This window comes from Nicotiana tabacum, chromosome 5 (genome assembly GCF_000715075.1).
Source record: "Nicotiana tabacum cultivar K326 chromosome 5, ASM71507v2, whole genome shotgun sequence".
Lineage (NCBI taxonomy): Eukaryota > Viridiplantae > Streptophyta > Magnoliopsida > Solanales > Solanaceae > Nicotiana > Nicotiana tabacum.
In genome coordinates, this window is record NC_134084.1 from 8683909 (window position 1) to 8699101 (window position 15193).

Sequence of the window (15193 nt, forward strand, 5' to 3'; positions counted from 1 at the left end):
CTTGACTGACGATAAAATTGAGTGGGCATTCGGATGGCTTCCTGGCACCGAAGCAGTGTACATGTCTGCTGAAGTGTGTTATCTCCTCCTGATGGGAATCCGAAGCATCCAGCCGTATGCTCCCCACAGGGTTTTGCGCCAGTTAGGAAGATTTCAAACCGTCCCTCATGGAAAAGATTTGAGTAAACATGTCATTGAATTGGGCCCAAAAGCCGCATTTCCATAAGGGAGAATTCGCCAGGTGTGGAATGAATGTAGGTTTATTGAACCTAAGACCATGGTGCGAGATCTATCTAGAGGTAAAGTGGACCCTAAGTACATTGTTTGGTTCGGTAGAAGATTTCAGATTCCTGAGAGACCTGCTAAGAGAGCCCACGTTCAATAATTTACTAATGACTCACAAGAGCAGTGTGGTTGGTTGGCAAAATAAGTAAGTTAGAAAGACAAATCATGGACCTTCAATTTTTAAATGGCATGCAGGCCTCCGCAGACGAGGGAGAAAAGGAAAAACTAACTCAAGAGAATGACGCCTTCAAAGCTCAAATCCGAAAGATGAAAATAGCTCCTAGAAATCCGGAGAGAAGTCGAGCAGACGAAAGGCTTATAAGCAGTCTGAGAAAGAAAGCCCTTGAGTGCCAAGACGACTAGAAAAGGTTGAGGCCAGTTTAACAAATGCCCGGGCTCAATTAGCGGAAAATGCAAAAGGTAGGACACAGTTTGTGCAACAAATAAAGAGAAAATATGAAGGGACAATCACCAGCCTGAAAAGAAAGGTGACTACTATTGAGAATGAGGCAGCCAAGCAGGCTAAAGATTTCAAAGCTGATATGGAACACTGTTATGATTTGATGGCTCAGATGAAGGAAGGAATACAACAATTGCAAGATCAACACCTTCACGACTCTCAAGTGTTAGAAGCTCGGAATCAGCAGATAGGGCGATTGCTCCAGGAAAAAGGCAGAATCCGAGAGAGTATTAGAGCATTGCTGACTATATTACCGTGAAATGCCAAGCGTGCGAGGAAATGACTCGTACCACTTTATTTACGGCAGTGATGACTTTCGTCCGCTAGATAATGAGTGATTTGGAGCGACTACAAGGGGATCTCGCATATAGGCCTGCGACGAGACAAAATGATGTCCCTCGGGCCCCAGGAGCATTAATGTATTTATTATTTTCACTTAAGTCTGTATTTTTCTCTTTGTTGGAGTCTGTCAGTTTATTTTCGATTATGTATTTTCTTTCTGTCAGAGTCTGTTAGTCGGTTCTTGAGTCTGTATTGCCATCTTACTATTGGAGTCTGTTGGTTCTTTTTTCGAGTCTGTTATATTGAGTCGTTGTAATCAAAGCATTTTCTTTTTATGAAAATTGAAAATCCCAAAATATTTTGTTATTTATTTTTTACATTTATTTCCCTCAGAACTACGCTTGGTCTGATTCATGCGGGGTCATGATACGTAGGTAATCTACATAGGATTCGATCGTAACCCAAAAAAGTAAAGAGAAGGAAAGAAAAGAGAGAAAAATAACCAAAGAAAAAAAAAGGTGATAAAAAAAACAAAAAAGAGTGGAAATGGAAAGAAGAAAATGGGAGAGAATAAGTAAAGCGAGGATGAAGCATGCAACCATTGCAAAACATGTAGGAACACATTTAACTGTATAGGTACATCACACCCCAACGTGCAATTACCTATCTGTTATTTGTTTCAAACTAATCGTTCGCTGTAGCTATTTAGTCTAGGTTTTTATAGAATGGTGGTTAGTTTTTGTGGTAATCTGGCTTCGCACCCATACTTTACGATATCAAAGGGAAGCGTCGAAATGTCTTCAAAAATGACTCTGCCAACAATTCACATCATGGATGGTAGTCCCATCTCAGGCATCCCGACCTCAGAATCACCAGCTGCTGAAGAAAACAGAATTCTGCGTCTTCGGGTTATGGAGATGTGGGATGCTTGGGCAAATGGAAGAGAGCCACCAAGCGCCATCCCGGGATTCCCCGAACTCTTTCCTAGAGCAAGTGGTGCCTTCACTATTCCGACCAGTCACCCAAACACACCCTTAGAACACCCAACTATCTCAGCTCATTTTGTGGGAACACCTTCTGAGGTTTGCCCCCAGGTGTTAATGTCCGGTGCAGCTTCAAATATCTTCACCGCTCCCCCATGCTCAGCCACGGCACAACCTACACTACCTTGGCCCAGTTTTGACCCCTAAGCTTTCACCTTCCAAACGCCTACCTTCCAAATGGAACCTCCTCAGTTTCCTACTTATACTTACCCCCAACCACCCCAATTTGAGTTCACTGCGGGGAAAGAAAAGACCACCAAAACCTCTGAGCAAGAAGAGATTGTGAGAAAGATGAGGAGTATGGAACAGAGTCTCAAGAGCACACAAGGCTTGAGTGGACAGAAAAGTGTATCCTATGCCGACTTATGCATGTTTCCCCATGTGCACCTACCATTGGGATTCAAAACCCCAAAATTTGAGAAGTATGATGGGAACGAGGATCCTATTTCTCATCTCAAGAGATATTGCAACCATCTGGGAGGAGCCGGTAGAAAGGAAGAACTCCTCATGGCCTATTTCGGAGAAAGTCTGGTAGGAATTGCATCTGAGTGGTACATGGACCAAGATATATCTAGCTGGCACATCTGGGATGATCTTGCCAGAGATTTCGTCAGGCATTTCCAGTACAACATTGATATTACTCCAGATCGGAACACATAGACAAACCTGAAGAAGAAATCCTCGGAAAGCTTCCGAGAGTATGCAGTTAAGTGGCGTGAGCAGGCCTCCAGAGTAAAGCCTCCGATGGATGAGTTTGTAATGGTCACAGTTTTCCTCCAAGCTTAGGAAGCTGACTACTTCCAAAATATGATGTCCGCAATGGGCAAACCGTTCGCTGAAGCCATTAAGATTGTCAAAATGGATGAAAATGGGTTGAAAACGGGTCGAATCCTAAGCCAATCTGTTATCAGAGCCACCTCCCAAGCCATTCAGGGTGGGTCTGGAGTAGTAGCGAAGGGCAATAAAAAGGAAGAAACATCCATGACAGTGTCGGGTGCAAGTAAACACCATACTCCCAGATCCCTTTTCTCCGAAAGAACCCCACAACACTATTACCCCCACCAAGACGTGGCCTATGCTCCTTAGCCATACCCGGTCATGAATGCTCAGCCTTATGTCCGGCCACAACAACAAGCCAACTGGAACCAAGCTCCATTTCCCAGAAACCAGCCTCCTTACCAAGCCCACTACAATCCCCGACCTCCACAAAACAACTTCCGTGCCTGAGAGCCGCTAAGGAAATCAAACTTCACTCCAATTGGCGAGTCTTATTCAAGCCTATTCCCAAAGTTGGTCCAAATGGGTTTGTTGCAGCTCGTACCCCCATATAGGCAAAACCCAGAATCACCCTCTTACCAACATGGCACCCGATGTGCCTACCACTCAAGGGTTGAGGGGCATGATACAAAAAATTGTTGGACTTTGAAAAGAGCTGTGGAAGATTTGACAAAATAGAGGAAGATAGTGCTAAGGGATGAAGATATTACCAATGTGACTAACAACCCATTGCAGACCCACAACAACAGGCCAGTAATTGGAATAATTTGGGAGGATAAGGAATTTGACCCAGCATTGAAGGGCATCATTGACATCGCTGATGTAGAAAAGAAACCTAATGTTGCCACGAAGCAAGACAAAGGGGAGGAAAAGAACAAAACCGCACCTCCAAAGTTAGAAAAGAAAGTCGAAGTCGAAACTGGGGAAACGCCTCCCAAAGATGTTGTTTTCTATATCCTGCGAGGCCGCAAAGAAAAGCAGATGACTTTGAGTTCCCCCAGGAGATTCGAGCTGAACAAGACAACCCAGATGTATGTGCCCAAGGGGGTTTATGTGATGCGGGGGCCAATTAATCCACAAGGCTGAATGAGCCGTGGTTATTGGACGCGCACCACAATAGCCCATGACAGATCCTACCGATGTGCCCTGGAACTAGAATAAAAAGGTGGTGACCTATAAGGGCAAAGAAATCTCAGGACAAGTTCAAGAAAATAACCCCGTTGAAAAGTTCTAATTTGGAAGAGGTGAACAATGCCACTAGAAAGCGCTTCCCATCTAAGAAGCCCATGAGTTTCGAAGAAGTGGAGACCTTCTTTCAAAAGATGAAAATGGCAGATTATGAGGCGATCGACCAGCTTAGAAAATTTCCCGAATGAGTCTCCTTGTTTGCTTTGTTGATGAACTCCACCGAAGACCAGAAGGTACTGATCAAGACCCTTAACGAAGCATATGTTCCTGCTGAGACTTCAGTAGAGCAGTTGGAGAGAAATGCAGAAAGGTTTCTTTCAATTAACCAGATCTTCTTCAGCAAAAATGACTTGCCCCCAAAAGGGGCCGCACATAACAAAGCCCTGCACCTGACAGTCAAATGTGAAGGGTACTACGCGAAAAGGGTTATGTTGGACGGAAGCTCTGGGGTAGACATTTGCCCACTCTCAACTCTACAGCGCATGGAAATCAGGACCAAAAGAATTCGACCCAACAATGTGTGTGTTCGGGCCTTCGATGGAATCAAAAGGGACACAATTGGAGAGATCGATCTGATTCTGACCATCGGCCCAGTAGACTTTGAAGTAACCTTCCAGGTTCTGGACATGGACACATCCTCCAACTTTCTTTTGGGGAGGCCATGGATTCATACAGCGGGATCTGTACCCTCTACCCTTCATCAGATGGTAAAATTTGAGCATGAAGATCAAGAGATTATGGTCCACGGGGAAGACGAGCAATCAATTTATCGGGACCCATCAGTCTCATGTCTTGAAGCAAGGGAGGGGAGTGAGCACATAGTTTATTAGGCCTTTGAAATTGTGGTCGCGGACCAGCACGAAGAGGGAAATCCTTGCCCCCGACCCTTCCTTTCTAATGCATCAATTATAGTAGCCAAAGAAATGATCATACATGGCTTCAAATCGAGGAATGGGCTCGGGAAATCGATGCAAGGAATAGTTGAACCCATCACCCTGCCTGCTAGTGAAAAGTTCTTCGGGGTGGGTTTCTGACCCACCCCAGCTGATATAAGATGAGCAAATGATAGAAATAATGATGGTTGGGTCTTGCCTCAGCCGGTACCACATCTGTACAGAACCTTTGTCAAGCCAAAGTACAATGAAGAAGAGGAAGATGAGGCCTTTACGGCCGAAGAGATTGAAGAGATCTATGGGGAAATGAGGAAGATACTATATGAAACCCACATGGTCCAGCAAGGGGAGGGCTCAAGCACCGCTGAGGTGCTGTATATGGGACCTAACGCCAAGCTGTAGAATTGGAAGGCTACGCCATTCCCAATCAGGAGGGAGTCCCGGTAGACCTGTCCTGCCACCTTTTCTGCATCACGAGTTATTTTAGGGTATAACTCGGATGTTTTCTTTAGTTTCTTGTTTTTTAATTTTCTAATGTAAACCTTGTTATCGTCAAATTCCAAGAAATGAAATTAATATTTCATCGTTCATCTTTATTTATTCTTTCTGATTTTGTTATCTTTCTCTTTTATTTCTTCTTTCAGTTCTAATAATGCAGCTTTAAATAACATGACATACTTGTGGACTTCATGCCCAAATCCAAACACGCTGTCTAACTACGAAATAATGAACCTAGAACCGGAGTACGGTGAAGAGGAAACTTTTAGGGAAATAAATCGAGAATTGGAACAATTTGAGAATAAACCTAAGCCGAACATAAATGATACTGAACCGGTTAATTTGGGTAGTTTTGAATAAATTAGGGAAACCAAGATAAGCATTCACGAGACGAAAAAACTCGAGACGCCTTAATCCAACTCCTGTTTGAGTTCAAAGATGTGTTTGCTTGGTCATATGATGACATGCCAGGACTGAGTTTTGATTTGGTGGTTCATAAGTTGCCAACATACCCTGATTGTCCCCCTGTTCAGCAAAAGCAAAGAAAATTTAAAACTAATGTCAGTGATAAGATCAAAGAAGAGGTTACATAGTAGTTGAAAGCGGGGGTGATCCGGGTGGTCCGGTACACCACATGGCTAGCTAATGTAGTCCCAGTGCCAAAGAAAGACAGGACAACCCGGGTATGTGTGGATTACATAGATTTAAACAAGGCAAGTCCCAAAGATAACTTCCCTTTGCCGAACATCCACATCCTTGTTGATAACTGCGCCAAGCATGAGATACAATCTTTCGTGGATTGTTACGTAGGATATCACCAGGTGTTGATGGATGAAGAGGATGTGGAAAAGATAACTTTTACCATACCTTGGGGGTACATACTGTTACAGAGTCATGCCATTTGGTCTGAAGAATGCCGGGGCAACCTATATGACGGCCATAACTGCCATTTTTCACGATATTATGTACCAAGAGATAGATGTGTATGTGGACGATGTAATCATCAAATCCAAAACCCTGGATGACCATGTTCGTGACTTGAGAAAGTTTTTCGAGCGGCTGCGCAAATATGATTTGAAGCTGAACCCAGCCAAATGTGCATTTGAGGTACCATCCGGCAAACTCTTAGGATTCATCATCAGTCGGATGGGCATCGAGTTAGACCCAACAAAGATAAAGTCTATTCGAGATTTGCCTCCTCCGAAAACCAAGAAGGATGTTATGAGCTTGTTGGGTAGATTGAACTACATCAGCCGGTTCATTGCCCAGTTGACATCCACATGTGAAACCATATTCAAATTGCTGAAGAAAGATGCGGCAGTCAAGTGGATAGAAGAATGATAAAAAGCTTTTGATAAAATCAAGGAATATCTGTCAAATCCGTCAGTCTTGGTCCCACCTGAGCCAGGGAGGCCTTTGTTCTTGTACCTGACAGTTTTGGAAAATTCTTTTGGTTGCGTCCTCGGGCAACATGATGTGATCGGAAAGAGACAGCAGGTCATTTACTATTCGAGCAAGAAATTCACTAGTTATGAAGACAAGTACACTTTGCTGGAAAGGACTTGCTGCGCTTTGACTTGGGTTGCTCAGAAGCTGAGGCATTATTTGCAAGCCTACACCACTTACCTCATAACCAGGTTGGATCCTTTAAAATACATATTCCAGAAGCCAATGCCCACTGGGAGGTTAGCAAAGTGACAGATCCTGCTTACGGAATTCGACATAGTATATGTCACTCGCACGACAATGAAAGTCGAGGCGTTACCAGATTATTTGGCTGAAAATCCGATAGATGACGAGTACCAACTTTTGAATACTTATTTCCCGAATGAAGAGGTAAATTCAGTTGAGGCAATATCCGAAGACATCAATGCTTGGAAAATGTTCTTCGATGGAGCGGTAAACGCAAAAGGTGTTGGAATTGGAGCAATTTTGATCTCGCCCACCGGTCAGTATTATCCGGTCATAGCCAGGCTTCAGTTTTTTTGCACAAACAACATTGCCAAGTATGAAGCTTGCATTATGGGTACGAACATGGCAATCGATCAAAATGTTGAGGAACTATTAATCATGGGAGACTCAGATTTGATCATCCTACAAGCTCAAGGAGAATGGGAAACCCGATACATCAAGTTTATTCCTTATAGGCAACACGTGGAAGAACTTGGCAAGCGATTCAAGTCAATAGAGTTTAGTTACATTCCTTATTGCCACAATGAACTAGCTGATGCACTTGCCACTTTAGCCTCGATGCTGCCATACCCAGGCAATGCCCAAATTGATCCCTTGGAAATCCAGATCCGGGAAAGGCATGTTTATTGTAATACGGTTGAAGCAACACCAAATACCCAACCATCGTACCACGACATCAAAAGGTTTTTGAAAACACAAGAATACCCCGAGCAAGCCAGTGGAGACCAGAAGAGAACCATTAGGCGGCACACAAGTGGTTTCTTTTTGAGTGGTGATGTCTTGTGCAAGAAAAATCCGGACCTCAACGCGATGTCTTGGAAGAATCTTGCATGAGGTACACGCGAGAGTATGCGGACCCCACATGAACGGGTATGTTTTAGCAAAGAAAATCCTTCGAGCGGGCTATTACTGGATAACCATGGAAAAGGACTGTTTTAGCTTTGTCCGAAAGTGTCATCAGTGTTAGGTGCACGGTGATTTGATTCATGCACCTCCCACGGAACTGCATCCCATGTCAGCGCCTTACCCATTTGTTGCTTGGGGTATGGACGTTATTGGGCCAATCGAGCCGAAAGCCTCAAATGGGCACAGATTCATACTAGTTGCCATTGACTACTTCACGAAATAGGTTGAAGCCATCACTATAAAATCCGTCACCAAGAAAGCTGTGGTAGATTTCATGCACTCCAATCTTATCTGCCGTTTTGGCATTCCTGCAACTATTATCACAGACAATGCTGCAAACTTGAATAGTCATTTGATGGAAGAGATATGTGAACAATTCAAGATAACGCACCGGAACTCTACTCCTTATCGGCCCAAAGCCAATGGTGCCGTCGAAGCAGCAAACAAAAACATCAAAAAGATTTTGAGAAAGATGATTCAAAGTTCTAGGCAGTGGCATGAAAAGTTGTCATTTGCATTGTTGGGATATCGCACTACTATGCGCACGTCAATTGGAGCCACCCCATATCTTTTGGTTTATGGCACTGAAGTCGTAATACCCGTAGAGGTTGAAATCCCCTCTCTCCGGATTATCGTTGAAGCTAAAATTGAAGACATTGAGTGGGTTAAAACCCGTCTGGAACAGTTAACCTTAATCAGTGAAAAGCGAATGGCCACGGTTTGCCACGGGCAGTTGTACCAACAAAGAATGGCCCGTGCCTACAACAAGAAAGTGCGACCTAGAAATTTTGAAATGTGGCAACTCGTTTTAAGGCGTATCCTTCCCCATCACCAGGAAGCAAAAGGAAAATTTGCTCCTAATTGGAAGGGCCCATACATCATCAGAAAGATATTGCCAAAAGGGGCATTGTATCTGCGCGATATCGAAGGGATTGATCCTGAAGTAGCTGTAAATGCGGATGCAGTCAAAAGGTACTATGTTTAGGTTTTCTGCAGCGACAACCTTGTGTGATTGGCATGATGAAGGCTTTCATTCTTGCTACCCTAACAATATTTACCCTTTTGCAAACCTATTTGAGCTGTTCAATCTTCTTTGATTACCATCTTTGGAACCGGAAAGTGTTATGAAAAAAAAACAAAAAAAACAACGAAGTAAAATGTTTCTCTGAACTACGTTCAACTTGATTCAGAAAGGATATGTAGGCAGACTCTCCCTGGGGTTCATTCACACCAAAACAAAAAGCCAATTTTCCCCAAAAAGTGAAACTGGGGTAGATGATATAATGGTTCGACAATGATCCCGCCGAACGGTTCCAAAGTTGTAACGCGATCCAATTTTCTTTTCACACAAACCCTGTCCAAGTCCTTTGGATCAATAGGCAAAGGTGTCGGAATTAGAAAATACAACTGCTTGGATCTAATACAATCAAAATGAGAGAAATAAAATGAGAGAGTCTTATCGGTAAAAACCTACGGGCACCATAAGGTGACGGTGAGCAGAGAAATTGAAAATGACAGAGCTTGGTTAGTGAAAACTCGTAAAGATCACTATCAGGCGATGGTGAGAAGAGAAATGAGATAGGTCAATTGTCAAAAACTCGTAATGGGCTCCATTGATCGAAAAGAAGACACCCTCACCACCATTGGAGTCCTGGCTAAGTTTCTCGATTTGGAAATATGGTTCACAATGAGTTTATGAGGAATTGGGGAAGTTTGTGCGGGTCGGACATCCAGTCCAAGAAGCATTCCATGTCTATTGAAGCCCGCATGCACCCCAGATAAGTCCTTCCTTCCCTCCCGAAAGGGACGCTTCTCCTTTAAATTCATTTTTTCTTGTCCTTTGTTTACTTTTCCTTGAATCCCTTTCAGTCTAACTCCATTCCGAAACTGATACAAAGAAAAGGTGGAAAGATTGGTTTTACAGGTTTTCGCTTCATAAAAGCCAAATCCAAAGAAGAGTACCCAGCCTCAGCGGGTGCATCGAGTCGATCCCGACTGCCCATGATAGCTGATGCTTTGAAACCAGAATTATTGAAAATGAAATCCGAAGTCAAAAGCCCTAGAGGTGGGACAAAGTGGAAAGGCCAAAGCCCTGCACAGTTTAGCCGTCGTCTAGAAAGTTTGAAAAGTTGAGTTTCTCGGTTGGAAAGAGAGATCAGTCTTCAGAAAACTGGCAAGCAGCAGAGGTTCTCACCAAAGAGTTGGGCCGAGATCAAGTGATCAAAAAACAACGAAGGCCACAAAACCAACCACCGTCTCAAACTGACAAATTGTTCTTTGATTTGAAAATAGGGAAACGGGTGTAGTTCAAAATAACCCTGCAAGAAGTAGGTGCAATAAAAACAAGGCACGCGGAAACCAAAATTGTTTTGCAGCAAAAGTTGACCCGAAAAGGGAAGTCCTTTTAAACTTTTCATTCATTCTCCTAAGTAAAATGAAAAGTGAAGTAAAAAGGAAGAATAAAAAGAAAGAAGAAAGAAAAGAAGAAGAAAAATTCAAAGCATAGGGCCCCCATTCCCTAGATATCCTGGCGTAACCCGTGGACCTCCCAGGCATAACCCAAGGACCCTTTTTCCACTTATCCCGGCATAACCCGTGAATCTCCGTGGAATAACCCAAGGACCTTTTTCTTTTATCCCGGCATAACCCGTAGACCTCCCTGGCATAACCCAAGGACCTTTTTCTTTTATCCCGGCATAACCCGTGGATCTCCTTGGCATAATCCAGGACCTTTTTCTTTTATCCCGGCATAAACCGTGGACCTCCCTAGCATAATCCAAGGACCTTTTTTCGTTTATCCCGGCATAACCCGTGGATCTCCCTGGCATAACCCAAGGACCCTTTTCTTTTACCCTGGCATAACCCAAGGACCCTTTTTTCGCTTATCCCGGCATAACCCGTGAATCTCTCTGGCATAACCCAAGGACCTTTTTCTTTTATCCCGGCATAACGCGTAGACCTCCCTGGCATAACCCAAGGACCTTTTTCGTTTATCCCGGCATAACCTATGGATCTCCTTGGCATAACCCAAGGACCTTTTTCTTTTATCCCGGCATAACCCGTGGACCTCCCTGGAATAACCCAAAGACCTTTTTCTTTTATCCCCGCATAACCCGTGGACCTCCCTGGCATAATCCAAGGACCTTTTTTTGTTTATCCGAGCATAACCCGCGGATCTCCCTGGCATAACCCAAGGACCCTTTTCTTTTACCCCGACATAACCCGTGGATCTCTCTGGCATAACCCAAGCATCCTTTTTCTTTTATCCCGGCATAACCCGCGGATCTCCTTGGCATAACCGAAGGACCCTTTTTTTATCCCGACATAACCCACGGATCTCCCTGGCATAACCCAAGGACCCTTTTCTTTTATCCCCGGCATAACCCAAGGACTCTTTACTTTTACCCCGACATAACCCGTGGATCTCCCTAGCATAACCCAATGACCCTTTTTCTTTTATCCCGGTGTAACCCTTGGATCTTGCTGGCATAACCTAGGGACCTATTTTGTTTTTTATTTTCTGGCATAAGCCGAGGATCCTTTTCTTTTCTTTCGGCATAAACCGATGACTTTTCCGGCATAACCTGATAACCCTTTTTCTTTTCCGGCATAACCCGGTCAGTTTTCCAGCATAACCAGGCAATCCTCCCAATTTAGGGCTTCACACCCTACTCCCAAGGATATGCAATCTTGATTTTTATTTCTTCAAATAAAGAGACAGTTTGGATTTGTGTTGCAAATAACTCACGAAATTTTCCTAGTGAAAACTGGGGCAGAAAAATTTCGTTCGTTTGTTTGTTTTGATGTCAGAGCAGGTTTTACCTCAAGGAACGTGATTCGAGATGACCAAAAGAATGAGGCTCAATCCAAAATAAAGAAAAGAAGAAAAAAGAACAAAAAGAAGTGAATTCAAATGCTGAAGCGGACTAAGATGCGGACTGCTCCTGATGTGATTGAAGTCACAGGCTTCGTATGACCCGCTTTGACCCAAAAGCTGAAGAGAGAACCAGCACACGCAGCTGATGAGCATCAAGATTCAGACTGGAGTCTACCGCAAAGTCAGCTAAGACTCGAGATCAAGCTTCAAGAGATTTATAGATCAGAATCTTGTAACTCGTAGTTGGTAGGCCTAGCTAGCTTAGCTTTTTGATTTTCTTTTGGTGTAATAAGGGAGTCAGCAAGCAGCAACAACAGCAACAGTGAAATCATAGCTTCCTGGTAGTCCCAGCTACCAAAGTTTCCAGAACTACTCTGACATGATTCCTTTATAGCCAAGGATATGTAGGCAACCTTTGAAGCAGGGTTCGGTCAGATTCTTTTCAAAAATGCTTCTCATCGAGTGTCAAACGGGCAAAAATCCCTCATAATTGCTCATTTTATCTTTGCCTGAAAACCCTTCGTGTTTTCGAGCAAAGAGGGGCAGCTGTGAGCACGTAATTTTTGCCTCGAATGAATTACTCCTACAGAATCGTCAAAATTAGGATTTTTTTATTATTTGGTTTTTAGGAATTAATTGCTCAATTTTCGTGTTTGTTTGCATTTTTGTGTGCATATTTAATTTTATTTAAAAAATAAAAAATAGCAAAAATATCGCGCATTGCATTTAGGAATTAATTTTACCTTTTTAGATTAATTAGTAAATTGGTGTTTTACAAAAATGGAAAAATCACAAAAAAATAACTCATTTTTTGCATTTTTAATTTTTAGATTCGAATTTTGGTAGTTTTCTTTAATTTGGTATTTAATTAGTTGTGGTAATTATTATTTAGAGTTAATTAATTTAATTTGGTAGGATAATCTAGTTTTAAGATTTTCATTTAGGTTTTTATTTTTATTTGGAATTAATTAAAAGAATTTGAAAATAAAAAGAAAATGAAAGGAAAAGAAGTGAAAAGAATCAGATTCTGGGCTATTTCAATTAAAATTACCAGGCCAAGACCCCTAAACCCGTCCAAACCACTCAAATACCCATCCCAGACCCGTGTCCAACCCGGTCCAGCACCCTCCACAACCAAAATGACCCCGTTTTGTATGCATTCAATTGCGACCGTTGGATCTCCCTAATCTAACGGTCCGGAACTTGGGTATCATATAATATATAATTGTCCAAACGTTACCCCCCAAACTCATCTCTCTCGTCTTACCCCCTCTCTTTAGAGAGCACTCGAAAACCCTAAATGCCGCCCTGAAATCCCACCGCCTGAGGGTGGCGGCGCCACCACCAATCGACCCCAGATTAACACCAAAGAACCCTCAAGCCTTCCTCATCCCAAATTTGTCGCTCTTTTCTTTCGAATCACCCTGGAACGTCTCGAATCTAGGTTCAAAGGAGAAACTCTAGCACCGCCCTTGTTTTCTCCGATGGCGGCGCCACCTCTAATTGGCCCCAAATTAACACCCTAGGACCATCTTCTCTCCCTCATTTCAAATCCTCACTCAGATTCCTTCGAACATCTCTGGAGCTCCTCGAATATCAAATCGAAGAGTCGAGCCCTAAGGGCCTAAAGTCAGAATCATGCATGCAAGTCATTTTAGGAATTTTCCGGTTGTTTCAAGTTGGTTTTGGCACAAAATAGTGTCACTCGTTTGTTCTTCACCAAGAACAAATGTTTGCCACTATTTTGGGTCGAATCAGTGCCTCAGTTTTGATTTCAAGTTTAGCTGGTAAGTCCCGTTCATTTTGTCGTCTATGTGTCACCTCTGTTCTTTTCCTCTCTTTTAATTTGTTTTCTGATTTTCCTAGTTCTATTAATTGTCCTGTTAGAACTTTTGATTTGGTCACTTAGCTTAATTAGTTCCCCGTCTGTTTGTGATCATTAATTAGTCGATTTGTTATGTTTTTAAGTTTTCTGAATTTGTTTGGGTTTCACCTTTGTTATTTGGGCTCTAAGGTCAGTCTAAGACCTCATTCTAAAGGAATTCTATTTGGTTTGAGTCTGAGCCCATGTCTATTGAAACATTGAGACTGTTTGGGGATTCATAGCCCATACTCGAAGTCTGGTTGGGCTTCCTTTAGGACGTGCGCTCTATAAAAACAAAGTCTTCCTCCCAACACTGATACACCCTCTTCTACCATTCTATAGGACGTGCGCTCTATCACTGGCAGTGGTATCTCTCCATACATCTCATTCGAAATATTAAATGAAACCACGGACCTTGGAAACACACCGAGCCAATGAAATGCTCCATCCACAAATGCCAAACATAATTCCATTTGAGATATCGTAACGACACTCATCCTACCTGAGGTTTCATCAATTTTTCTCCAGGAAGCACTTTTAAGTGCCAAAATTTCGTCTGGTGCTTCATCATATCCGTCAATCCTAAGGATTTTATAGTCATCACTAGTAGAGTCATATCCCATTCCATAAATATATCCTTCTGGTAGCAATTCTAGATGGCGGGGAAGTATTATTGACTCTCTCGTGGACGGGTTCCATAGCAATAATATTGAAGGCTGTTCCTCAAATTTACTCCAAATCCCAATGAAAAACAAGCCATCACAACAACAATAAACTCTACCATCCAATGGTTTAGAGCTTGAAGGCCAATCTAGTCTACGTATATCCTTAACAAGTTGAGCTGAGGATAAAGAAGCAGAATAGAAGGTGAAAAAAATATCATTATGAGACATTTGGCTGATAAGCATTTTTTGGGAATTTTGGTTCTTAGCATGAATATTGATATGCATTTTCTTAAAGTAAGGTTCAGAGATTAATGTATTCCAAGATTCCGAAACACACTTGAATCGAAGAAGGGACTTCACGGATAGCCTGCTGAGGATGTCAATAATTACTTCTTCTTGAATATGGAGAGTTCCCATTCCTATATAGCATAAGCGATTTAGTAGTTCACATATTGGACAATAACAATAACAATAATAAATACAGTGTAATTCAAGTGGAAGATGGCGTGTATGGAGTCTTACCCTTGCCTTGTGAAGTTAGAAAGACCGTTTTGAATTGATAATTCACAGATTGGACACACAATTAATTTTGTTAGGGAAGATATACAGAAACGGTGAACAAAGATCGAAGAAGAAAGCGCTAAGGCAATTAGAGAATAAAAATAGGATTTTAAATACACTGACTGTGTTCCAGAGAAAAATACGAAATAGGGTTAATTAGTCCCGATCTAGTGATATTCTATTTATAGCTTTATCAAATGAA

The 15193-nt window shown here is 42.5% G+C and overlaps 1 protein-coding gene across 1 annotated transcript; it reads right to left on the reverse strand.

Moving 5' to 3' along the window:
* Positions 1 to 14001: 14001 nt before the first annotated feature.
* On the reverse strand, positions 14002 to 14847 carry LOC107772750 (putative F-box protein At3g16210). Its single transcript, XM_016592227.2, has one exon. The coding sequence runs from the start codon at positions 14845 to 14847 to the stop codon at positions 14002 to 14004; it is 846 nt and encodes a 281-aa protein (XP_016447713.2).
* Between the last annotated feature and the right edge of the window lie 346 nt (positions 14848 to 15193).

Excerpts from the sequence above, each read along its gene's own strand:
- LOC107772750 (XM_016592227.2), bottom strand. The coding sequence starts at position 14,847 with ATGGGAACTCTCCATATTCAAGAAGAAGTAATTATTGACATCCTCAGC.